Here is a 24477-nt window from a genome sequence, read left to right on the forward strand (position 1 = left end):
ATGCCAAAAAAATCAACATGCAAAAAACCCAACAATGAATTCATAATTCCTGTTGTCATACTTGCAATGTTCTGAACTCTAAACCACTTAAACTCCAGGCATAGACAGAGTTGGTCTTTAATGCAGGGCTGACAGACAAGTTCCTTACTTTCTAGCCATGTGTTTAAAGGTCCAATGCATCCGTTTTTATCTCAATATCAAATCATTTCTGGGTAACAATTAATACCTTTCTGTGATTGTTTTCAATTAAAATGAAAACAGCAAAAATTTTGCAAGGACTATCTGGGAGTGGGGAGGAGAAAAATAAAACATTTGCTGTTATTGACCAATAGGTTAGGACATCTTATTGGTCTATTAACCAGTTTACGCCATGGAAGGTAAAAACTAAATCCCACCAAAACAGGCTGAAATTGCAGGTGATTTTCAAACAGCTCTTACACTAAAAGGGCATTATATGCAGCTTACCTTTCTATCTGATAGGTTATGTTAGAGTTTTACACATCCTCTTCCAATCATAATGTGAGGAGATCAAAATAATTAAAAATTGTATGACAAATCTACTCATTTTAAAATGTTGATTACTTCTCTTTGCCATTATCATTCACCTGATGATAAGACAAGACGTGAAAAGCGTTTATTTTTTTTTGCTAACGTATGATGGGGTCCTGGGTCGCTGGTTTGCCTTGGTACCTGGGAAAGAAAATGTTGAAGACCCCTGACATATACTATGCTATTATATTCGGTTCTGTTATGTAAACTATTATCATTATGGGATCTTGCAGACATTGATTTAGCTTTGGTCTAACTTTATTAAACGAGCACCATTCGTCTGAGTAGCCTGCTCTCTACGCGTAAAGTAGTTTATGATTGTACAATGGGGGAGATTTGTGGGCTTGACTCTCGTTGGCTGAACGCTCCAAAGCGTCACCGTCTGTCACTGCTAAAGCAGTAGGCTATCCCCTGGTCTCTCTAGTAGTATTAAACAAGTGTGGAGCTATAAGCTGTGAAGTGTGCCTGTCATTCGATGTACCTTTTTTAAACACTTAACTCCAATCTACATTACAGTAAAAGGATAACACTAATCAAGCGCATCCCGGAATTGCACTGCAGATCAAACTGTGGACGACTTTTCTCACATTTTGTCACATTCAAATACTAAAGAAAGACCTTACTTGATGGAATAACGCGTTTTGCATAGACAATATGGCAAATATGTTATTACATCTGGTGCATTTGTTATTATTTTTAAATTCCAGTATCGGGGAAGTTTCATCCGTGGAGCCATCCGACATGACGCAGCACGACAGCAATATCGAACAGGCTACGGATCACTCTTCCGCGCGCGAAACCGCATCGCGGGACATGGTCTCAATCAATATGTTCAAACTCTATGAAAAGTACAGTAAGGAGCCTCACCGCCATCGAGACGGAAATACCGTGAGAAGTTTTAAAGCTATTCCAGGTGAGTGTTCTCCTACATGTTTATATTTTACTGCATGATACTATAATATCACACCTAATAGGAACGTGGTGGGATGTTGACAGCTGTAGGAGGGGGACTTTGAACGCAGCAGCTAGAGTAGCCTTGGAACCATACAAATGACAAACATAATTTTGCAAGAGCAACAAATTAATAATAATTAAGTTGGGCTATTGTATGTGTTTTATATAAGCACCCCCATGCCCTATCACCGTTTTGGTATAGTCTACTGTTAATATTCATGAGATGTTAGACAAGAGCCTATTATGACAGTCACTCAGACACTATTAAAGGCACATGGAAAACTCTATTCCATGCTCTCCTAAGCATTTCCATACGGCTGAGACCTATTCAGGGGCAATTTTTATCTTTCAAACAGTAGTGGGAGTCAAGGGATGACATTAAGTGTATTGTTTATGGTAGTCGAAATAGTGTGCATTGCAATCAGTGTAATCATGCCATAATGATTGCACTGTAGCCTATTGTATGTGAGGATATTTCACCCACGGATAATCATTCGTGGCTTTTATGACATTGTGGTTGCAGAAAAGCTGTTGAAAGCATGTTGAAAAAGAACGTGTAGAATTCAAAATGCTGTCGACACACATGATCACGTCTTTCTTTTCTTTGCAGGAGTCTCCGCGGACAGTGTGTGGTTCCATTTCAACCTGTCAACCATCCAGGAGTCGGAGGTCATCCTGTCCGCCACATTCCACTTCCTGGACCAGCGTCCCCGCCACCGGCCCTGGATCTGCCGGCGCTCCAGAAACGCTTCCTGTCGCATCCAGCACCTCCAGCAGCTTCCCCCGTCCCAGCTCCTCTTCCGAGGAACGTCCCCGAACTCTGCCTTTGCCTCCCCGCTGGGCAACGTCACCCTGCCCCCTCCCAGGAGAGGGTCCTGGCAGACAAGGGAAGTCTCCGCTGTAGTCAGAGAGGCCCGCGTCCTGGGAGAGCTCCTCGTCTCTGCAGAGTTTGACTTTGGGGTGAGGCCCCAGAGGAACCAGGAGCGCCTCTCTCCAGCCAGCCTACCATACGTCCTGGTGTACGCCAACGACATGTCCATATCTGAGCCCAACAGCGTGGCCATGACCTTGCAGAGGTACGGGCCTTTCCCTTCAGGCGAGGAGCCCACCCGGTCCCCCAATGCATCTCCTCCAGCCTCCAGGCTGAAAAGAGAAGCAGTGTCCCCCCTGGACCAAATACAGAACAATGACCTGCCTGAAGTCCAGTTTCACACCCTGAAGAACCATGAACTATGGGAGAGCACTTATTTTTCTCCCAAGATTAAGCCCTCAATGAAAGATGGGCGAAAGCAAGGCCAGGACAGCAGTGAGGGCTTGAATAAGCCCCAGGTGCTGAGCTTTGATGAGAGGACCATGAAGAAGGCTCGCAGGAGACAGTGGAGTGAGCCCAGGGTCTGCGCCCGACGCTACCTGAGAGTGGACTTTGCAGACATCGGCTGGAGCGAGTGGGTGTTAGCCCCGAAAGCCTTTGATGCCTACTACTGTGCCGGCACCTGCAGATTTCCTATTCCTAAGGTAAGTTAGCGTAGTGTTTTACTTCAGTGTGTCGTGTAGTATTTATTTAGTCAATAGAATGTTCCATTGTCTTGAAAATATGCTTGAAATTGATTTAATTCATCTACGGGGTATGCTGTATTAAATACCTGCCTGACAAATGTGATGTCATCCTCATATTTCCTTGTGAAAGAGAATCCCTCTCAACTCCAGCTTCTTTCCTGGCTCCCAGGTTATCCGGCCCTCGAACCACGCCACCATCCAGAGCATTGTGAGGGCGGTGGGAATCGTTCCCGGCATTCCGGAGCCCTGCTGTGTTCCGGACAGGATGAGCTCTCTGAGTGTTCTCTTCCTGGACCCCAGCCGGAACATGGTGCTGAAGGTTTACCCCAACATGTCTGTGGAGACCTGTGGCTGCCGGTAGAACCACCCGGGAAAGAGCCTCAATGCATAATGCATAAAACAGATTACAATGAATCAGACAGAGTGGAGCAGGAGAGACATTCAGTCAATAGAGTAAAAAAAGAAAGACATCTTTGGATGAGACTACAATGGATGAACTCACCACGGAGGGAGATATGGATTATAGATAAGGGTTTACGGGTGGTGGGATGCAGAGAACGCTACGTCTGACCCTCAGATGAGTGTGATTCACACAGAATTTTCTTTGTCATTCAGCAGCTCAACTGTAGGTGAATTGGGGACTGTGTGACTAACTGTCAGTTCCAAGCCTTCAGCCATCCAGAGCTGGCTCTTGATCTATACCCAGACCCCAGAGTAACTCAAATACTGGACCCTATTGCCATATACTGCACTTAGACTATTGGACTCAAGACTTCATACGGCACCAGACTCAAAAGCTCAACCTCTGTAAATAATCTTGTAACTAATACAACTAAATGGGACTTTTTTGTAAATAATTGATGGAATCTTAAACTATGCTTTGCCTGTCGTTTATGTAGTGTTCACTAGTTGTTTGAAATAATCTGCTAAAATAAATGGTTAATGCATGAGAGATTGTACTATTTTAATAAATAATTCCATATCGTTTTCTGACTGTATGCATACTGTGGTCATCTTATAGGTACTCACTGTGGAATATCAAATGAAATGTTTGCATTAGTTTGAATTAGGGATCCGCAGTCATCATTTTCAAAGAAAAGGGAGATACGCAGCACATTGCTGCCACCTGCTGTTTTGAAATAGAAAAATAGTTACAAAATTGCCATTTGAAGATGTGGACCTGAGATGAATTGTTTTGATGTTATTGATGAAACAATCCATCACTAGTGCACACTTATTACAGCCAACATTTTCAACATCATACTGTATGTACAGTTGATTCATGTCAAACTACCACAAAGGTCTTTGAGAATATTGTGCTATGTAACTTCTATTTCCCCATTACAGTTTTTCTCAATCGCTTTGGCTCATTTTTTGAAACCGTCTTAACATTCTCTAAACTGTAAGTGCAATTGTCACAACTGTTTTATGGGACGTCACAACTCTATTGCATGTCTGCAAAATGTAGTAACTCCCCCGAAACATTTAATTCATGCTTCAAAACCTAATTACTGTGTCAGTGAATTTGCCAATGCCACCAAAATGAGAAAAAAAAATGTTGTCATCGTGTGAGCCGTACTGGTCAAAATGTTTAGATGTTTTTTCACCATGACAGTCAACCCTGGAAATGTTTGTTATATACACGTTTCAGTTTTGCTCTACTTTTTTTGTAGACACTGACTGCTTACTATAATACACAATAATGTCAGTTTTGTCTAGCTGAATGCTATTGTGTATCACACTGAGCTTTTTAGATACCGATTTCAACAGTAGAAAAAAGTTTACTGGGAAAGGTCAATACTGTACAATACTGTAGTACAGAGAAAAAGGATATGCACATTTGTATGTATACAGTACATTTATTTTTGTAGCAATGTGTTACATGTAAACCGAAAATCCCATTTGCATGTCCATTTTTACATATTTCTGACATGTAAAGTCATACATAGTGAACAGAAAATTTGACACAAAATGATATCCGTGCAACAAAAAAAATGTACAATCCGCAACAACAATGAAAAAACCTGCGGTAGTTTCTGTAAAAAAAAAACAATCAATTGTACCTCCTCACAGTACGTAACACTACAAGTTCCCATCTTCTTGGTGGACATCCTGTCACTCTTGTTGGTCTGGCAGGTAATTTTCCAATTTAGCAGACATCACAAACATTCCATGTCATAGATATTTATGGAATATACTTGTATGTCTGACAGATTTTGATAATTCGATGGATCATTTTGCATGTGACGGCTCACACGATGAAAGAATGCTTAGAAGTTGTGAAGAGTATGACAGTTTCACTGAGAATCAACTCGTCAGTTTTGATCAGCCATGTGCATGTAGTTATTGTGCAAACTGTAGACAATTGTATTTACTCTTTTGCACACGTGCCAAAACACGTGCAATTTGCTTAAATGAAAAGGAAATTCAAATCTGGTGTGAACAAGAAACTAATTGTTCAGAGATTTGAACTTATTGTTTTGAAAAAAATAATTCTCGTTTGAGAATTGAGCCAAAGCGATTGAGAAAAACTGTAACTGAATTGTGAAAATGTCCGTTTTTTATCGTTTGTGCTTAAATTGCCAAAATATTGCCTAGATTGACTGTAAACTTAAATGGAAATAAACTGAATAGAACATAAGGTATAGTTTGTATTATGAAAAACATGGAAGATTGTGTGGGGTTGTAATCAATAGTAGTCAATAGGCTAATATTAGAATGAATGGCTGCTCCAGGAATGTTTAGGAGATAGGAATGTGTTACTCATTTCAGACAGGTTAAGAAAGTCCCTTCATTTCCAATGCATTGGAAAATGTATATCAGAGGATATTTCAATGGTCTTTACCCTGTTTTTTGGGAGGGGTGGGAGGAGTGCCCTGACTCAGGCCAACATCCTCAGATACATTTGCCTCTGATGTACCCCCCACGACGACACTGGATCCTAGCCACTGTATGACATACTGGTAATGAAGAAGCTGTTCTACCCAACATAGAACGATGCAGCTTGATTCATTCAGTGCTACCAATTTAACCTGTAACTAAAATTGAAAAGTACATGTGTTACTGTTTTCTCTGTTGAACAAGTATGATATCTATATTGCTTATGTATCTGAAAGATAAACAAGTCTTACTATGTACAGGGTTGGGTAGGTTACTTTCTAAATGTAATCCGTTACAATTACTAGTTACTGGTCCAAAATTGTAATCGGTAATATAACTTTGGGATTACCCAACCTCAGTAACATAATCAGATTACTTTTAGATTACTTTCCCCTTAAGAGGCATTATAATAAGACAAAAAGGATCCATCAAATTAATTTGGTGTATCATTATAGTGGTTTCTGACTTGTGCCTAGACTCGCTCAGATGGAGCAAACTTAAACTTGCACCTTTTTTCATTGCTGAAATCATTGAAAACAGAAAGGTGTCATCAATTATTTGTATTGCAAACATCCTTTCTAAATTCAGTAGTAATCCAAGAAGCAATAATCTAGTTTTTCAAAAGTATCTGTAATCTGATTACAATATTTTAGCTGGTAATGTAATTCATTAAAGTTGCAATTTTTTTAATATTCAGATTACATGTGAATCAGTTACTCCCCAACCCTGATATGTATTTCACTGCCTTTCCGAACATATACATTTTGATTTCCGTTGGCCTGAGCTTTGACCCGCATGTGGGAAGCAAGAGGGAAGAATTTAGTAAAGTGTTTGTCAGTAGCCTCACAATGTCCAGCGTCTCTCTCATTATCACAGCGTGTCTGTAAATGTTTACAGAATCTTCATTAACTTCAAGCCCTCTAACGATAACAAAGCCTAAAACAAGACATCAATGGTCGAGATAAGAATGGCCGTGCTACTATTTTGGTTGACATGAGGCTACTGTTTACTCTAGAGCATGGGAGCGGACCCCCAGAACTATAGCCCTAGCATAGAAGAATCTCAATTTCAACAGATTGTCACCCAAAGTCAGTTTTAAATACACAGTGGGAACTGGGAAGGTAAAGCGTGTCGATTGGGAAGGATCTGATCTGAAGATGCAGTGCTCAAGGCGTTTCTTCTTCCAGATGTGTCTGAGTTTGCTGGTGTCCACGGGCTCCTGTCGGTGCAAACCACTGAACGATGTCCTCCAAAGTGAAGATCGCGGGGGCTTCTCTGAGACTTCCGAGCAGGACCTGGTCGAAGAGGAGGACAGGTTACACAGCTTTCTGGGAACCATGAAGGAAGAGTTTCTGAGGAAACTCAATTTATCCGATGTCCCACATGAGCAAAGCAAGGTATACCCGCCGCCGTTCATGATTGAACTGTACAACAAGTATGCCTCCGACACGTCCTCAATGCCTCGTTCTGATGTCATTCGCAGCTTCACCGTTCAAGGTATGTACATTGGCAAGTCAAACATGAATTTGGGGGATTTTATCAATGATCACAACATTTTCATACATAGACACTGTATTATGTATGCTTATTAAGCCTGTGTGCCTCTGAGGCTTTTGATACAAATAAGTGATATGAAATATAAAACTATGCTTGCCTTTTGCCTATTTTTGCAGATGTCAGTCACTCTGAAAAAAATGGCACCAAGTCAAAACACAGACTTCTGTTCAATGTAACTGTCCCAAATCACGAAGAGGTCACCATGGCGGAACTCAGGCTGTTCACCCTGCTGGATAATAGGACAACCTCAACCTCTACCAATGGGATCGTGGCTTCCATAAAGGTCTATGAAGTGGAGTATAAAGGAAACAAGGCCATTGCCCACCTTGTGGATGGGAAAGAGGTCATTGGTACCCATCACTCTTGGGAAACTTTTGATGTGACCACTGCCATCCAGAGTTGGGTCAAGTCGGACCGCGGGGCCAGTGAGTTTGAAGTGGTGGTCGACAGGTGGGACTGTAGGCCTTTCAAAGGTGGAGGTTTGGACGTGAGCGTGGGTGTGGGTGTGAGGGATAACACGGCAGCTGCTTTGATCGTCTTCTCTGATGACCTGGGGAGCAGGAAGAGAGAGGCCAAGAAGGAGCTGAGGGAGATGATAGTTCATGAGGAAGAGACACTCTTCTCACGGAGCGACTGGCAAGGGAGCGACTACAATGAGATCCCCTTGGACTTACACCCCAGGCGGAAGAGGCAGGCGGACACCAACTACTGCCGACGGACCTCCATGCGAGTCAACTTCAAAGATATCGGCTGGGACCAGTGGATCGTAGCGCCCCCTGAGTATGACGCCTTTGAGTGTAGAGGGGTGTGTTACTACCCCCTTACTGACGACATGACCCCTTCCAAACACGCTCTCATCCAAACCCTGGTCAATCTCAAGAACCCCAAAAAAGCCAACATGGCGTGTTGTGTTCCCACAAAACTGGACCCCATCACGGTCATGTACCAGGAGAATGGTGTCATCACTATACGACACCCGTACGAGGAGATGAAGGTGGCAGAGTGTGGATGTAGGTAGTGAGTGGTAACAGCCATGGTGGTCCCCTTTAACCCTTACTGTAAATCTGTACAGTTCTGTTGTAAGGATGCATTTTTGTTCTTTTATTGAGTATATGTTCAGCAAATGCACAGTCTTTCTAGAATAGCAATAAAGCCTATGATACAATATTTATAAATTATTTATGAGCGTTATCATTATTATTATTAGGGTTTTAGAAAATAAAATAGATCATAAATTGGATCTACAGATGTAGGATCTTAATTAGGTGCGCATGCAAAACAATACACAACTCTAGATTTCTTACATACTCACATTATTATTATTATTTAATTTATTCTGTTCTCTCTAGCGCTTAAACGACTTAAGCTATTAACACGAAACCAACGTCCCAATGTGCAGACTGCCCCAACAGACTGCCACTATTAGCATAAAATAACTCACCAACAGTAACTCTTGAAACGTTCAAGTTGGAGACACCAAACCAACTTTCACATTTCCAGACTATTCTAATTTCAGATTCTTTAAAACTTTAATCAACTAGAATGATAAACATTTGCATAAATTAGCATAAAATAACTCACCAACAGTAACTCTTGAACAGTAAAAGTTAGAGACACTAAACCAACCGTCACATGTTCAGGCTTTTGTAACTTCACATTCTTTCGTAATCAACTATAACTATATAAATGTGCATTCATTTGCATAAAATAACTCACCAACAGTAACTCTTGAACCGTTCAAGCTAGAGACACCAAACCAACTTTCTCATGTTCAGTCTATCCTAACTTTAAATTCTGAAAATCTTGTATCAACAATAAATATAAAAATGTGCATAACATAACCAACCAACAGTAACTCTTCAGACATTCAAGCTAGAGACACTAAACCTACTTTCACATTTTCAGGCTATCCTAACTTCTAATTCTTGAACACATGTTAATTATAATCCACATAATAATTCACATTTCTTGTTGCCGCAGGATTATTTTCCTGCTGTAGCAAACTGGCTCAAATTAAGATCCTACATCTGTATTAAGTCTGTGTGCATCTATAGTTTGATATCTATAACAAAATGATCATGATATCTAAAGAGTTTGTACATAGTGTTGTTTATTTATCAGTTGGCTATATCTTGCTCTACAAGTTTTATGGTATTAGATTTTTAAAGTATTTTTATAGCAGGGCATTTCTGATTATGACTTCTAAATTATTGCTTTGAATTAAATATGGATTGTTCTCATTAGTTTCATATTAGAGTCAGAGATTGTGGATTATAGGTAAAGGTTGGCACTATTACATAACAGTGCATTTCTGTGCTGCAGTTGTACTACTATATGAATATTCAATGTGCATTTATGAAGTTCAACTTTTGGGGAAGTTCTTCATTGAATAATGTGTATAGAGCGCACTCTACAGGTGAACAATAAACAGTTGTCTCAACAAATTCATAAAACTTAAAACTGAGTATATTTTTTTAACTGTGTATTCATTTGAATGTATAATTGTTCTATAAAGTAAGGAATTGGTTTGAATGTATTATTTATTTCTTATATATCTTACTCCTTCGTTCTGCCCCTGAACAAGGCAGTTAACCCACTGTTCCTAGGCCGCCATTGAAAATAAGAATTTGTTCTTAACTGACTTGCCTATTTAAATAAAGGTCAAATAAAATAAAAAATAAAATTCATTTTCTGTTCTTTTGAATATCTTTGTCATTATTAAATGCAAATACTGCACACACGTCTTAGTATTCAGTACATGTTGATCGCAACTTATCAAAACCAGACCATATTTCAGTTGTGAACAGGTCACACATTAGTCAATACCATAGTGGTAGATAAAGGACTCCAGTGCCCAAAAGTCAGTTTTAGCATGGGCAGCGTCATTGAGGACTTCCACCATTTTGAAGTAGTCAACTGTGTGGGACTTCCTATGGGTTAAGGAAGGATCACATAATTCCATCCAGGTCACCAGGAGGGATCAGCCAATGAATTATACTCGTGAGCAAACATTCCATAACTGCAGGTGGCAGTAAAGCGTCAACCTTGGCTTTATAGTTGTTCAAACAACACACTCCAGGTGGCATTATGCACCCATCGTAGAAAAAGAAAATGGACTACTTCAAAATGGTGCTGCCCGTGATCTTACAAACGCCATAATGGGAAACACACAATGATGCGATGTCTATCTGTGGTCAATGCACATCAATGTATTCTAATCAGAGGTGATGGGTCCCCTCCTAATGAAGCTAATGTTTGTCAGGAGGGGATGAAAAAGTCTAGATGTAGACACTTACATCACCGCTTCACAATAAAAACAAATATAGCCCAGTCTTAATATACCACCTTTCCATTAAAACACTACGTGACGTCTGATTTTAGCCTAATTAACTGAGACCACAATTGCCTAAATGAGTTCCTCCCCCTGATGACCTCCCCTCTATCCATATTAGTGCCAAACATGCCCTCTTAAATGACGCAGTGAGCAATGCACGGAGAGTGGAGTCTTAAAATGAGATTCTAGGTCCTGATTGGTCACAAAGAATCACCAGACGGGCTTATGTAAGACTGGGTATTAGAAGTTAAAGTGAGATTAACGGTACATACTGTGCTGCAGCATTAGATGATATGTAGTTGTGTAATTATGTGTTGTAAAAATTCCCAGTGTTGTAAGGCTTGTATTAGCATGCCTTTAAATTTCCGTTTTAAACTCACTCAACCTTAAATGATATTCCAACATAAATGAACACAGTGGAAATGTCATTAAAATCAGTGAGTAAAAAATGGAAATGGTGAATATATACTGTAAGTATTTTCAAACTAATGGTAGTCCATGTTCATGTTTATAATCACTTCTGCTAAATCTTTGGTTTTCATCCTAAATCCCGTGTTCAAGGCAGTTTATCACATGTACACAAACTGTGTAATCATCTCATCCACTCGCCCCAGACATGACCTCATAAAGCCTGAACCTTATCTCCACCTGGCCGAACCACACTAACTTATTACTGACTGTGAGTTTCACATGGGGCTTTCATACTAATCAGGTAGTATTTTACCTCTATAATCTTCTCTAATCTATTTTCTCTATCTCATCCTTTTTTTTCAAGAAAATTTGTATTTCATGGTAGAGAATATCATAGAAATTCTCATAAAGAATATGGGATGCAAAGGTTTTTTTATTTGATTTGATGCCTAAAACTAAATACATCCAGACAGAAGCCTCTTTCTTTACAGTGATACAACAAATGAAATACAGTAAAAGTAGAAAAGGTACTGGCATACCCAAATACCTACATTATAATACCTTTGATGTAACATCTCCAATTTGAGAATTTTTTGTCTGTGTTTGTCTGGCGGATGCACCGCAGATAATACGATTAAAGGTTTATTGAGAACAGAAGCCTCTTATGTCGTTGTTGTTGTCCGAAACCTGCCGATGAAAACATTCTCTCCTGACAAAGGACCGTCCCTCTGAATGAATGGACCAAAAAGCAGGATAACGCAGATCAAATATAACATTCTCCACAATAATGGCAGTAGGTCGGTTCTCACAAGCGTTGCTGGTGCTTTTTTGCCATGTTCTCTACTCCAGCTCTTCTTTCCAGCCAGCTCTGGTACTGGATATGGCAAAAATTCTCCTTGACAACTACTGCTTCCCTGAGAATCTAGTCGGGATGCAGGAGGCCATTCAGCAAGCCATCAACAGCGGAGAAATCCTCAAAATATCTGACCGCAAGACCTTGGCATCTGTGCTGACGGCTGGCGTGCAGGGTGCGCTCAATGACCCTCGGCTGACTGTGTCCTTCGAGCCAAACTTTGTCCCAGTGATGCCGCCTGCTCTCCCATCTCTTCCCACGGAGCAGCTCATCCGGCTGGTCAGAAACTCCGTGAAGCTGGAGTTCCTTGAGAACAATGTCGGCTACCTGAGGATCGACCGGATTATAGGGGAGGAGACCGCAGCCAAGCTTGGCCCGCTGCTCCGGGAGAACATCTGGACCAAGGTCACCCACGCCTCCTCGTTAATCTTTGATCTGCGCTACAGCACAGCTGGGGAGCTGTCCGGAGTCCCTTTCATCATCTCCTACTTCTCCGACCCAGAACCTCTGATTCACATTGACACTGTGTTTGATCGGCCCTCCAACACCACTAAGGAGCTATGGACTATGTCATCTATCATGGGAGAGAGGTATGGAAAGAGAAAAGACCTCATCGTATTAACCAGTAAGCGTACTATGGGTGCGGCTGAGGCAATCGCCTACACTCTGAAGCATTTGAACAGGGCTATAATTGTTGGAGAGAGGTCAGCCGGGGGATCAGTGAAAGTGCAGAAGATAAGAATAGGAGATTCTGGTTTCTACATCACAGTTCCTGTGGCCAGGTCAGTGAACCCAATAACAGGTCAAAGCTGGGAAGTGAGTGGAGTATCTCCCTCTGTAAATATCAATGCCAAGGAGGCTGTTTCCAATGCAAAAAATCTACTGGCTGTCAGGAGTGCCATTCCAAACGCTGTCCAGAGCGTCTCTGACATCATCAGGCAGTACTACTCATTCACAGACAGAGTACCGGCTCTCCTTCAACATCTGGAATCCACCGATTTTTTTTCTGTCATTTCAGAGGAGGACCTGGCGAATAAATTCAACAACGAACTGCAGTCTGTGTCAGAGGACCCTCGTCTGATGATCAAACTGACCCAAGATCACCCGGTTATCATTGAGGAAGACTTTGAACCTGAGAACATACCAAACGATCCAGCATTTCTCAGGAACCTGGTGGATACAGTCTTCAAAGTACGCATCTTAACTGGAAACACTGGTTATCTCCGCTTCGACAGGTTTGGAGATGTGTCAATGATGGCCAAATTAGGAGAGCAGATTGCCCAAAAAATCTGGGAGCCCCTCAAAGACACAGAGAACCTCATCATCGATCTGCGATACAACACAGGTGGGTCCTCAGCTTCCATGGGCCTCCTGCTCTCCTTCCTCCAAGACCCGTCACAACAGTTCCACTTCTTCACCATATATGACAGGATCCAGAACACCACCACTGAGTTTAACACGCTTTCCGGCCTCCCAGGCCCACCCTATGGGTCTAAACGGGGAGTATACATCCTGACTAGTTACTATACCGCTGGTGCTGGGGAGGAATTTGCTTATCTGATGCAGTCTCTGCACCGGGGCACCCTCATCGGGGAAATAACATCCGGGACCCTGATGCACTCCAAGTCCTTCCAGGTGGAAGACACAGACATTGTCATCACCGTCCCCTTCATAAACATCATAGACAACAACGGGGAGTGCTGGCTAGGTGGAGGCGTGGTCCCAGACGCCATAGTGCTTGCTGAGGAGGCCGTTGACCACACCCATGAGATCATAGAGTTTCACAGGGAGGTTCGCTCACTGGTGGAGGGGACAGGGGAGCTCCTGGAAGTACACTACGCCATCCCTGAGGTCGCCAACAAGGTCAGCAGAGTGCTGCTCATCAAATGGGCCGAGGGCTCGTATCGATCGGTGGTGGACTATGAGTCTCTGGCATCCCAACTGACAGCTGACCTCCAGGAGACATCAGGTGACCACCGGCTGCACATATTCTACTGCGACATCGAACCTGAGTCTCTGCATGACATGCCAAAAATCCCAACAGCTGAGGAGGTGGGTTACATCATTGACGCGCTGTTCAAGATCGAGGTGATGCCCGGGAACGTGGGCTACTTCAGGTTCGACATGATGGCAGACATAGAAGTGATGAGAGCCATCGGCCCTGAGCTGATTAAACTGGTGTGGAGCAAGCTGGTGAACACGGACACAATGATCATCGACATGAGATACAACACAGGTGGTTACTCCACAGCCATACCGCTCCTCTGCACCTACTTCTTCGATGCTGAGCCCCTGAGGCACCTCTACACCATCTTTGATCGCTCCACAGCCACCATGACCGAGGTCATGACCCTGCCTCAGATCCAGGGTCAGAGGTACGGCTCCACCAAGGACATCTACATCCTCACTAGTCACATGACGGGGTCGGCTGCCGAGGCGTTCACGCGGACCATGAAGGACCTTAACAGGGCGACGGTGATCGGGGAGCCGACCATCGGAGGGTCCCTGTCCAGTGCCACCTACCAGATCGGGAACAGTATCCTGTATGCCTCCATACCTAACCAGGTAGTCTTGAGTGCTGTTACTGGGAAAGTGTGGAGTGTTTCTGGGGTCGAGCCACACGTTGCTGCCCAGGCAAATGATGCTCTGAGTGTTGCACAGAGAATCATTGCAGCCAGGCTTTTAAAGCGAGATCAAGGGAAATAATGGTCATGTTATTGTTTCACTTTCGTTTAAATGTTTTCTTTGTTTGTCCTGTATTTGTGAATTATGTTTTTTGTCGTGTGTGATTTCTAACAGAAATGTTATTTATTCTAATTATTTTTCAGAAATCTGACATATCTGTGGTATAACATAACCACCCCGAAGTTTGAAAAAAAAAACAATTTTCTAAATAAGGTTGACAGAAAACCGGAATACATTTTGGTTCTCTTATTGAAAGTCTTTAAATAGTAGATTGCACATAAGTAATCCTTAAGGCACCTTATGAAAGATTTATTTTTGGACATGATTAGAAAATAATTTAATAAACAGATCCTTGACTGTTGCAGGTCTGGGATGAAATTAGTTGCCTTCGAGGAATTTTACCAAAATCCCTGTGCGTCATTTTGTATGAGAAATGTACAAATAAATCCTCTTGTTCATATTTCATGAATATCTAAATGTCTTCTCTTTTTTTTATCTCCCCGGGCTACAGTTGTGTTGGCCTAAATATGTGTGAGGAGAAAGGGTTAATATTTCATTTCATTTCATTATACTATCATCATGTATTTCATTTGATTAATGCAAATACTTTATACTTTCTATATGAATCTGTTAATGCATTTCTTATTTGTCCTTTTTGTCATTTGTCAAGTCATGTAATTTGTCATGTTGCGAGTAAAACATCATATTGCCATAAGGTGGAAGACTCTTCATGCCAGTCAGTAGAGGGAGCATTACTCATACAAACTTGTAGTGAACTGCTGTACTCAGTTCTCCTACTGTGTAATAGCATCAATGATATCCATATCAACTGATTGTGAATAGTGTCATGACCAAATAGAGGCCATATAGCTTCAGAAGAGGAACACCCATGATCTATTTTATACTGGTGTAGTAGGTTGAATCTAACTATATGGCAAATGTTATTGCTTGCTGGTAAGTTTTATTCCATTTCAAATCAACACTTGTTGAATAAACTGTTGAATAAACCTGTGAGTTATTATTACCCGTGACGGAACTATTTAGAGTTCAATGTGATATTTACAGACCATAATGCTTAGGGTCAGCCAACGGCACATTAAGAGAGAGGAGGGGGTGGATGGCTTGACTATTTCAAATTCTATGTTCTTAATAATAAGTTCTATGTTCTAAGTATAATGCTGATTGATCATGTGCAGCACGAGTGAGAGATTATAAGCCTAAATATGGCATAAGGACCTTTTGTGAAAATATACTGTTCCAGGTAACATTACACTTCACATCAACTAGCTGACCAACAGAAGGCCTGATTTTAAGGTAGAAACAAAATAATAATTAATTTAGAAAACAATTATCTATTTAATTAACCTTATTCATCAAATGAAAAATATGCACAAATGTATAACACATTCAGTGATGTGAATATTTCCACCAAGCATAATCTCAACTGATATTTGTGTCAAGTTAAACCTTACCTCACACGCATAGCAACAAATATATATATCTATATCTTGGGCAATATGTTGCGCCTAGATTGTTGGCCTGTTATTGTCTTACCAAAGCATTCAAGATAATAAGATTAAAGGTTTATTGTGAGGAAAATCCTCTTATGTGTGTGTTAACAGAAACCTTTCAGGAAAAAGGTCTCATTTGACCAAGGACCACTTTGCAGACGGACGTTCCACCGCAGAGTGGCTACTACTGTGGTTTACTGCTATCTAGAAACCTCACCAAGATGGCAACGTCTCTCCTCTTGTTGGCATCGGTGCTGGTCCTCAGCAATGTTGCTGTACACAGCGCTTTCCCACCCGACCTGATTGTCAGCATGGCTAAAATTCTCCTGGACAACTACTGCTCCCCGGAGAAACTGACTGGCATGCAGGAGGCCATTGACGCTGCGAGCAGCAACACAGAGATCCTCAGCATTCCCGACCCTGACACTCTCGCCTCCATCCTGACCGGTGGGATCCAGAGCACCATCAATGACACCCGGCTGGTCATCTCCCATGAGCCCAACTACGTCCCAGCGGTGGCCCCTGCCTTGCCACCCCTGCCCCCAGACCAGCTCATCGGTGTGCTCCAGAGCTCCATTAAGCTGGAGGTCCTGGAGGGCAACATCGGCTACCTAAGGATCGACCACATCATCGGGGAGGAGATTGCCGACAAGATCGGCACCCTCCTCCTGGAGCTGGTCTGGAACAAGATCCTGCCCACGTCCGCTCTGATCTTTGACCTTCGCTACACAGGCAGCGGGGATCTGTCGGGCATTCCATACATTGTGTCTTATTTCACTGATGCCGAACCTCTGATTCACATCGACAGTGTGTACGACCGTCCCACCGACACCACCACCGAGATGTGGTCCATGCCCACACTGCTGGGAGAGAGGTACGGAACAAAGAAGGCTCTTGTCATCCTGACCAGTGCAAACACCAAGGGAATTGCAGAGGACGTCGCCTATTGTCTGAAGAACCTTAAGAGGGCCACCATCGTCGGGGAGAAAACTGCTGGCGGGTCCATGAAAATCGAAAAGATCAAGGTTGGGGACACCGACTTCTATGTCACAGTGCCCTCGGCTAAGTCCATCAACCCCATCACAGGGAAGTCCTGGGAGGTCGCCGGCGTGATGCCCGATGTTGAGGTCGATGCTGAAGATGCCCTGGCCGCTGCCATTAAGATCATTAACCTCCGTGCCGAGGTCCCTGCCATTCTTGAGGCTACTGGCGCTCTGGTGGCCGACAACTACGCCTTTGAGAATGTTGGAGCGGACGTTGCGGAGAAGCTGGCGGCAATGAGCGGTGACTACAACTTGATATCTTCAAAGATGGAGCTGGAGGCAAAACTCTCCGCTGACCTCATGACACTGTCCGGAGACAAATGCCTGAAGACCACCCACAACATCCCAGCCCTGCCACCAATGGTAAGAAATGAATGTTGAATTGTAGCCTATGTAATACATTTAGCTATTGAGAATACTTTTATGTCAATCAAGATAACTTTTTTTAAATTAATATTTGCCAAAAATAATTGTCTGTTGAATTCAGTATACCTTCAATAGAATAACATTGCATATCAATTATGGGGAATATTTTTGAGACATTTATGTTGATTTCAGAACCCATCTCCAGAGATGTTTATTGAGCTGATCAAGGTCTCCTTCCACACGGATCTGTTCGAGAACAACATTGGTTACCTGCGCTTTGACATGTTTGGTGACTTCGAAGAGGTTCAGGCCATTGCCCAGATCATCGTGGAGCATGTATGGAACAAAGTTGTTAACACTGATGCTCTGATTGTTGATCTCAGGTAGGACTTCTCTTCATAGTGTTAATCAAAGCTCAAATTATGAGCATAGCAACTACCGGAAACATATTTATGTTCACTAAAATGAACAGAGTTAGAGAGTGGCTTACCATTTAGTTGGGGTAAATTGGGACAGTTGAACCATATGGAAAGGTTATATTTCCTAAATGTTAATTTTACATATTGAATGAGTTCGAAAAATTGTTTTTGCAGGAACAACGTGGGCGGACCCACCACTGCCATTGCAGGCTTCTGCTCCTACTTCTTTGATGCAGACAAGCAGGTCTTGCTGGACAAACTGTACGACAGACCCTCTGGCACCACTAAGGAGCTGTGGTCTCTGCCTGAGCTCACTGGTAATAAACTTCCCAGTTTCATGATGTGTAGGCTACTGTATAATGAGTTTATCAATTTGGATAAAGCAGAATAAAATTGTGGGCTGTCAGCAGAATAAAAGATGTCAGGGATAAAAATGACTCGTCTTCTTTCTCAGGTGCAAGGTACGGCACCAAGAAGAGCCTGATCATCCTGACCAGCGGGGCCACGGCCGGCGCTGCCGAGGAGTTCGTCTACATCATGAAGAAGCATGGCCGGGCCATGATTGTGGGCGAGACCACCAACGGCGCCTCCCACCCCCCTGAGACCTTCCGTGTGGGCGAGAGTGAAGTGTTCCTGAGCATCCCCACCACCCATTCAGACACAACCCAGGGCCCCGCCTGGGAGGGGGCTGGGGTTGCCCCTCACATCCCTGTGCCAGCCGACGCAGCCTTGGACACTGCCAAGGGCATCCTCAACAAGCACTTTGCCGGCGCAAAGAAGTGAACTCCCTGACCGGGGAAGTTGGCAGCCAAAGGGGTTTAAGATCTTATGTTCTCAGAGGAACGAAGTATTTAGGGTACAGATCAATGCACTTCATTGACCAAGTCTAGGGAGCCAGCCTCTGCACCTAAGCCTTCTTATCGTAGCCTGTTGTAGTGTTTCGCATTTTTCAAGAATATGTGAGAGATTATGAACAAGATTGTGATGGTTTTTACTTATACTTTTTACTTACGAAAACTACTGTGATTGTAGAAGGATTTAAGAAATGCTATAGTGAAATGTGACTCTTAAGGAAGTGGTTCATAAACTACGAATGTGTTTGTGTTACTGATCCACTAGCCCTTGGCCTTGGGGCTAAGATTTGTCAAAGCAACTTCTATTTTTGTCTGTCCAAAATAACGTGAATTGTAAATTGCGCATGAACATGAAAGCTGAAACTAGTTTAAAAAGGTGCATTGAATCAAATTCTGAAACATATTTGCTTTTCCTCTGATATTCTTATATATTTTCGAGTATCATTTTTAGGACCTTTACAAACAAATTGTTCTGTCTGTTGGGGGTGCATTCTCAAATTTGATTCAGGGTCTTTTTGCTGTGTATGGGAAGAAGTGTTGTGTCCATACATAGTGACTTGCCATGTGAGGCAATTTGGGTTGCATAAATGCCAACGGTGGGACACAATAAAGGCATTGAGAACACAAGAATAAGTATATATGTTGTGGATCAGAGGTTAGGAGTGGATGAATAAAGCCAAGCAGCTTATTATATTATACAACACCAAACACGTTTTTGCCCAACAATGGAATAACTACAAATCCAACCAGATTTTCTCAATTCAACACACTAACACCTAAAATGGAATCAATCCCACCCGTTGTTACACAGACCCGTGAGATAAACTATATTTCACCCCTGCAGCAAAAACATTTCAGTACAATTATTCATTCAGATTAGAATTGTATACCTTCCCAGAGCAAGTTTCTCAATTCAAGTAACACTTAACCATTCTGGTTTCTTCCTACAGTTTCAACTTGGCCTGTTATCACAAACATAGTTTATTAGTATTCTGTTAGAGGAGGTACAGTCAATACAATACAATTCAACGTACTCCCTTTGTCGCTTTCCAGAAGATAGCAGTGCAGCTAATTTCTAACAGAAATGAAGCTGTAACATCTCAGAGGCAAACGTATACTGGTCACTGAGAGTGGATATCCAGTGAGCGGGGCCAGCTTTTGGCAGACATTTTTAAGCAGGATCCAGTAAGTAAGGGAATAATTGTACATAAACACGTGCTTAGCGAGGGGCAGGGGGTCCCAGCCATTAGGATTTACTCCTAATGAGGCTGATCACAGACCACAAACAGTAGCTTTAGATTAGCTGTGTGTGTGTGTGCATGCGTGTGTGTTGTGTGCGGGAGAAATGGGACATATTATGGAGAAAAACATGTTCTCATAGGTCCAGTTTTCCTGCAGTCATCACTTTCATTTGATAATGCTTGCTTTGCTTGTCTCTGGAGGCGTAGCTTTGATTTACAGCTGACTCATGTGGTGCCTGCATCAGCTTGCTGGCTATGGCTTAAATACTGTGGACACACAGCTCCTACCTGCTTGGCTCTTCAATATTTACACTGAGAACCTCCAGGAGGCAACTGAGAGAAGATAAGAATGTGCAAATCAGCATGTTATGTGTTCATTACAGTCCCAGCAATTGCATGTCATTCTAACTGTGTAATTGCATGTCAATTATATAGGCACTTCATTCCAAAGTGGTAATTAACTGGTAGGGCAAGTAAACAAGGGTTACGATTTAGTGAAGACTAATGCTTAAAAATAATGCGGGGGATGGCTGCTTGTGTTTGAAAACAGTATAATTAGCCTAACGTACAGTGAGTAAGATTTTATCCTGAACAAGTAAATTAACTTTGTTTGCCTAGGGAAGTATACATCAATTATGCATATAACATTGTGGGCATATATGCTGTAATAAAAGTATGCAAAGCAGCAAAGTGGTCAAATTAGAGAGCAGTGGCGGCAGCTGATTGGCTAAATACCGGGGGAGTGAGGTGGTTGGAGTTGTCAACAGAGCAGCATGACAGAAATATGATGCCATGTTTTCAAACTCTAGCTATTGTAGACCCATGTTCTTCGACTATTGTTCGATGTAGTTGTACGGTTTATCAGGTCCCAGGCGCCCATGACTGTTTTATTATTTATTTAGAAGTTAATTACAATTTGCATTTTGCTTCAGGGCCACCTGTACCTGATAAAGCAGAGCTAGTCTCACGTGCGGAAGTAAGCAGTCTGGCACAAATAGCCTGGCGCAGTGGCGGTTCTAGCTTGTATGGATCCCCTCCTAGAATCAGGGCTCCCCACTCCGACAACGTTAATTGACCCACAGTCCCCACACGTGATATCATTGACGTGACGTGCAAATGAGCGATAGAAACCGATCGCGCAAATGTCACCATTCCTATTTTTTTGGTGAGGGTGCCCCGTGCCGCCCCCGGCTGCCCATGTCGCATATACCTAAATCCGCAACTGGTCTGGTGCGAATAGCCGAAGAAATAATCCAAGCAATGTTCGCATGGCCTATGTGCCCACGGAGGCGGGGCTACTGCTGGCAGTCACTGAGGGTCAGAGGAGTAAGTAACTGAACAGCTTGGTTTAAACAATATATTTTGGAAACAGGAAAATGTACACATTTACCACACTTTAATTACAATTTTAAACACAATCCAATATTTAATGTATATATATCGTTGTGGGGTGTTGCCCCTAACGCCCTAATGGGTGGGCTGCCGCTGGTAGAGAGCCCTCAGTTAAAATACTGACCTTTGCCACAGCCCTTCCCAGCATTAGGCTATGGGTAGGCTAGCCTTGAAAGGATGGTCATGCGAGACTACAGGTGAGGTAGATTCAGTGGCGATTTTAGCATGTAAATCTTGGTGGGGCAAAAAATAAATAAAATACAAGTGGGATGCATGCCAGCAAAGCCACTATACAACACAGCCCTAAACAACACATTATTTGCACTATAATGGTGACAAACCGTGCCCACAAATGGCCTACATAAATCTGTCCCAACAGCAGTCCCAACATTTTACCACTGCTACACCTGGCTATCAGCGGAGCCTTGTCTGTCTGCGAAACAATCCATTCAGTCTCATTTACTGCCTTTTAAAAAAAACATAGCTGATATGTCTGACTTGCTTAAACAAATGTGGTTTCTACTGACAATTGAGATGTACAAACTATGGCATAAGGGGACGACAAGCGGATAAGAGGCAATCCGTAATTTCAATTAAGACATTAGTGTGCGAGCTAGGACAGAAGTAGACAATAAAACTATTTGTTTAGCACTTTTGAAATGTACAGCAACAGAATTCAGAACATGGGGCGTTCTTACAGTGTTCTCCCTGTACACCAAGACAGAACCGTAGGATAAATAAAGGGGGCACATAAGCAGACAATGAAAGCTCTTACAATATTCGATGATTACATTTCTCTAAAACAGGTTATTGGCTACATGGGCACCACCAAGTCAGAACAGTAAGCGAAATTAAGACGGGTAAATAGACCAAATAATTAGGGTGAGGTGTAACCGATGTGAAATGGCTAGTTAGTTAGCGGTGGTGCGTGCTAGAAATTGTCTGGTGAACGAGCCTAGGCAGGCGTTGGTTGGCTCACGCTAGGATGACGTGCCTAATTAGGAAATAGCAATGAGTTTTGTTTATCAAATAAATACAAAGTAGGTATAAGTAATGATTTAGTAAATTATGCTTAAATTTGTATTGCCGAGTTGAGTTATTAGGCTGCAATAACATTCAGGACAGATGGGATTTTTCTATAACTACATCAGTGGATGCTCAGCTCATCACTTCTTTGTCCATGCCTGTTTTCCAAAGTTAGCTTCTTGAGAGGGAGGTGCAAGGTGGAATTTTTTTCTTTCCTGGCAGAAATATGAAACCTGGTTCATTTCAGCCAAGTTTGTCCCAAACTCCCAGTTCTTAACATTTCTTTGCATTGCCCGTCTCCATTTTGCTTTTTTAACTAAAACTCGTTTTGACAATTTGACAGGAAACATGGATAATTCACAAAATGCACATCTATTCTAACGCACTGAAACATTTGGATTTGTTTATCAGATAGGCCTACTACACTATCTATTTTTTTAAAGACGAATATGAACGGATTATATGTCTATATCGGATAGTAAAATCACTCTGAACAAATTATTTTATATTTTTTCCGAGGAGAACAAAGTGCCGTAAGCTTTATGGTATTTCTCGCGCTCTTCGCCCATCCAATATTTGCCAGGGGGGAGGCAGTCAGTAATGTTTAGAAACTGAGTGCAACAACAATCTCGACAGCTTTGACCGTGTGTTGTTTTGTTATGGGCATCTCTGCCTAGAGAAGTAATTAAAACACTTTTGGGGATGTGAGACGGCATTGACTTTTTCCAATTGAGCTTTTGAAGGAATTTACCTTTTCGTGGGGAACAATGGCGAGGTTGTTGGTGAAAATGTCTCTCGCCCTACTTTTCCTTGGATTTTTTATGTTCACTTTAGCATCCGTAAATGCTGAACCAGAGCAAGTAGATAAAGAAGAGGAGGAAAGTACATGTCAAGGGGCTTTCGACTTGTATTTTGTGCTTGACAAGTAAGTTACTATCAAAATGCCATATTTTATTATTATACTGCATAGGCTAAATAAACCCAAGATACCGTTATATTGAGATGCCAAGCTTCTCTGGTTACACACATATGTCAATAGCAAAGCCTACACTGTTCAAGTTAAATAAAAAGTTAAAATACAAAAGTTGTAGTGTTTTTACAACGTTGCAGACTGTTAATGCACTTAAAACTAATTAGTAATGTAAATCAGCTATTCCAGCTGTTACAGCTGTTTCTGTAGAGTCTGACCTCTCTTTTTTTGCACAAGGCAGGGATAAATAATCTATATAGGCTGCTCACAAATTAACTTGATAAATTCATTTTTCACCTCGTTAAGTCATTAATCAACAGGCAGTAGTGTGCGTGTGCGTGTGCGTGGTGATGCAGTAGGAGGCTGACTATGCATCGAACACACCGACATGGTCATTGCATTTTGGTACACCAGAATTACATTCATTTCCAATGAAACGCTGCGTTTGCCTTGCAGCATTGCGTTGCAGAGGCATTTGCAGTGCGTTCGGTGTGCGTAGACGGTTTGACAGAAATGGTAGCACAGGGTGAATGTTGAACTTTTGTTGCATACATATCCAGATGTTGCGTACTATTTTGCGCATTGTGCTGTCGGTGTGTTCGAAGCGTTAGCTGAATAAGCAGTACAAGTGATCATAAACTTCTCTGTGCCTTTTTTTTATTCCTTCTGTCCTAATGGGGGAAGCATGTCTGTGCATGCCCGCGGGTATCTTTACAAGGTCCACTACTTACTTTTTCACATTAAAGAATGGGGAATAAGACACAGTCTGTACTGTCTGTACATGACTACCTACAACTAACATGCAGGAGTATAGTTTTCATAGAGTGACCAATTCATGCATTTCCTCCTTTCCACCCACATAGGAAAAATCTTTG

At 42.2% G+C, this 24477-nt stretch overlaps 4 protein-coding genes across 4 annotated transcripts in view; all 4 read left to right on the forward strand.

Moving 5' to 3' along the window:
- The first annotated feature begins 965 nt into the window (after positions 1-965).
- Positions 966-5701, forward strand: LOC106589349 (growth/differentiation factor 10). The gene is made up of 3 exons (XM_014179194.2): positions 966-1462; positions 2114-3018; positions 3230-5701. Exons 1-3 carry the CDS (start codon positions 1204-1206, stop codon positions 3419-3421), a joined length of 1356 nt encoding a protein of 451 aa, XP_014034669.1. The 5' UTR covers positions 966-1203; the 3' UTR covers positions 3422-5701.
- Positions 5702-5974: 273 nt separating this feature from the next.
- LOC106589225 (growth/differentiation factor 2) lies at positions 5975-10102 on the forward strand. The gene is made up of 2 exons (XM_014178942.2): positions 5975-7437; positions 7614-10102. The coding sequence occupies exons 1-2, from the start codon at positions 7098-7100 to the stop codon at positions 8513-8515; spliced, it is 1242 nt and encodes a 413-aa protein (XP_014034417.1). The 5' UTR covers positions 5975-7097; the 3' UTR covers positions 8516-10102.
- Positions 10103-11627: 1525 nt separating this feature from the next.
- Positions 11628-19603, forward strand: LOC106589350 (retinol-binding protein 3). The gene is made up of 5 exons (XM_014179195.2): positions 11628-14687; positions 17383-17697; positions 17893-18083; positions 18294-18436; positions 18574-19603. The coding sequence occupies exons 1-5, from the start codon at positions 12030-12032 to the stop codon at positions 18900-18902; spliced, it is 3636 nt and encodes a 1211-aa protein (XP_014034670.2). The 5' UTR covers positions 11628-12029; the 3' UTR covers positions 18903-19603.
- Positions 19604-22858: 3255 nt separating this feature from the next.
- Positions 22859-24477, forward strand: part of LOC106589351 (anthrax toxin receptor 1) — a 28070-nt gene continuing 26451 nt past the window's right edge. The window contains exon 1 of the mRNA XM_014179196.2: positions 22859-23557. Within this exon, the coding sequence (XP_014034671.2) occupies positions 23400-23557 (158 nt within the window). The 5' untranslated portion in view covers positions 22859-23399. The remainder of the gene's footprint in view (positions 23558-24477) is intronic.

Source organism: Salmo salar, chromosome ssa28, assembly GCF_905237065.1.
Source record: "Salmo salar chromosome ssa28, Ssal_v3.1, whole genome shotgun sequence".
NCBI lineage: Eukaryota > Metazoa > Chordata > Actinopteri > Salmoniformes > Salmonidae > Salmo > Salmo salar.

What these genes read in the sequence shown, in the direction of transcription:
- LOC106589350 (XM_014179195.2), top strand. Translation starts at nt 12,030, where the DNA reads ATGGCAGTAGGTCGGTTCTCACAAGCGTTGCTGGTGCTTTTTTGCCAT. An exon ending in TCCCAGCCCTGCCACCAATG is followed by an intron (nt 17,698 to 17,892) that starts GTAAGAAATGAA and finishes TGTTGATTTCAG; the next exon opens with AACCCATCTCCAGAGATGTT. An exon ending in GCTCTGATTGTTGATCTCAG is followed by an intron (nt 18,084 to 18,293) that starts GTAGGACTTCTC and finishes TTGTTTTTGCAG; the next exon opens with GAACAACGTGGGCGGACCCA.
- LOC106589225 (XM_014178942.2), top strand. Translation starts at nt 7,098, where the DNA reads ATGCAGTGCTCAAGGCGTTTCTTCTTCCAGATGTGTCTGAGTTTGCTG. An exon ending in TCGCAGCTTCACCGTTCAAG is followed by an intron (nt 7,438 to 7,613) that starts GTATGTACATTG and finishes CTATTTTTGCAG; the next exon opens with ATGTCAGTCACTCTGAAAAA.
- LOC106589349 (XM_014179194.2), top strand. Translation starts at nt 1,204, where the DNA reads ATGGCAAATATGTTATTACATCTGGTGCATTTGTTATTATTTTTAAAT. An exon ending in AAGTTTTAAAGCTATTCCAG is followed by an intron (nt 1,463 to 2,113) that starts GTGAGTGTTCTC and finishes TTTTCTTTGCAG; the next exon opens with GAGTCTCCGCGGACAGTGTG. An exon ending in GCAGATTTCCTATTCCTAAG is followed by an intron (nt 3,019 to 3,229) that starts GTAAGTTAGCGT and finishes CCTGGCTCCCAG; the next exon opens with GTTATCCGGCCCTCGAACCA.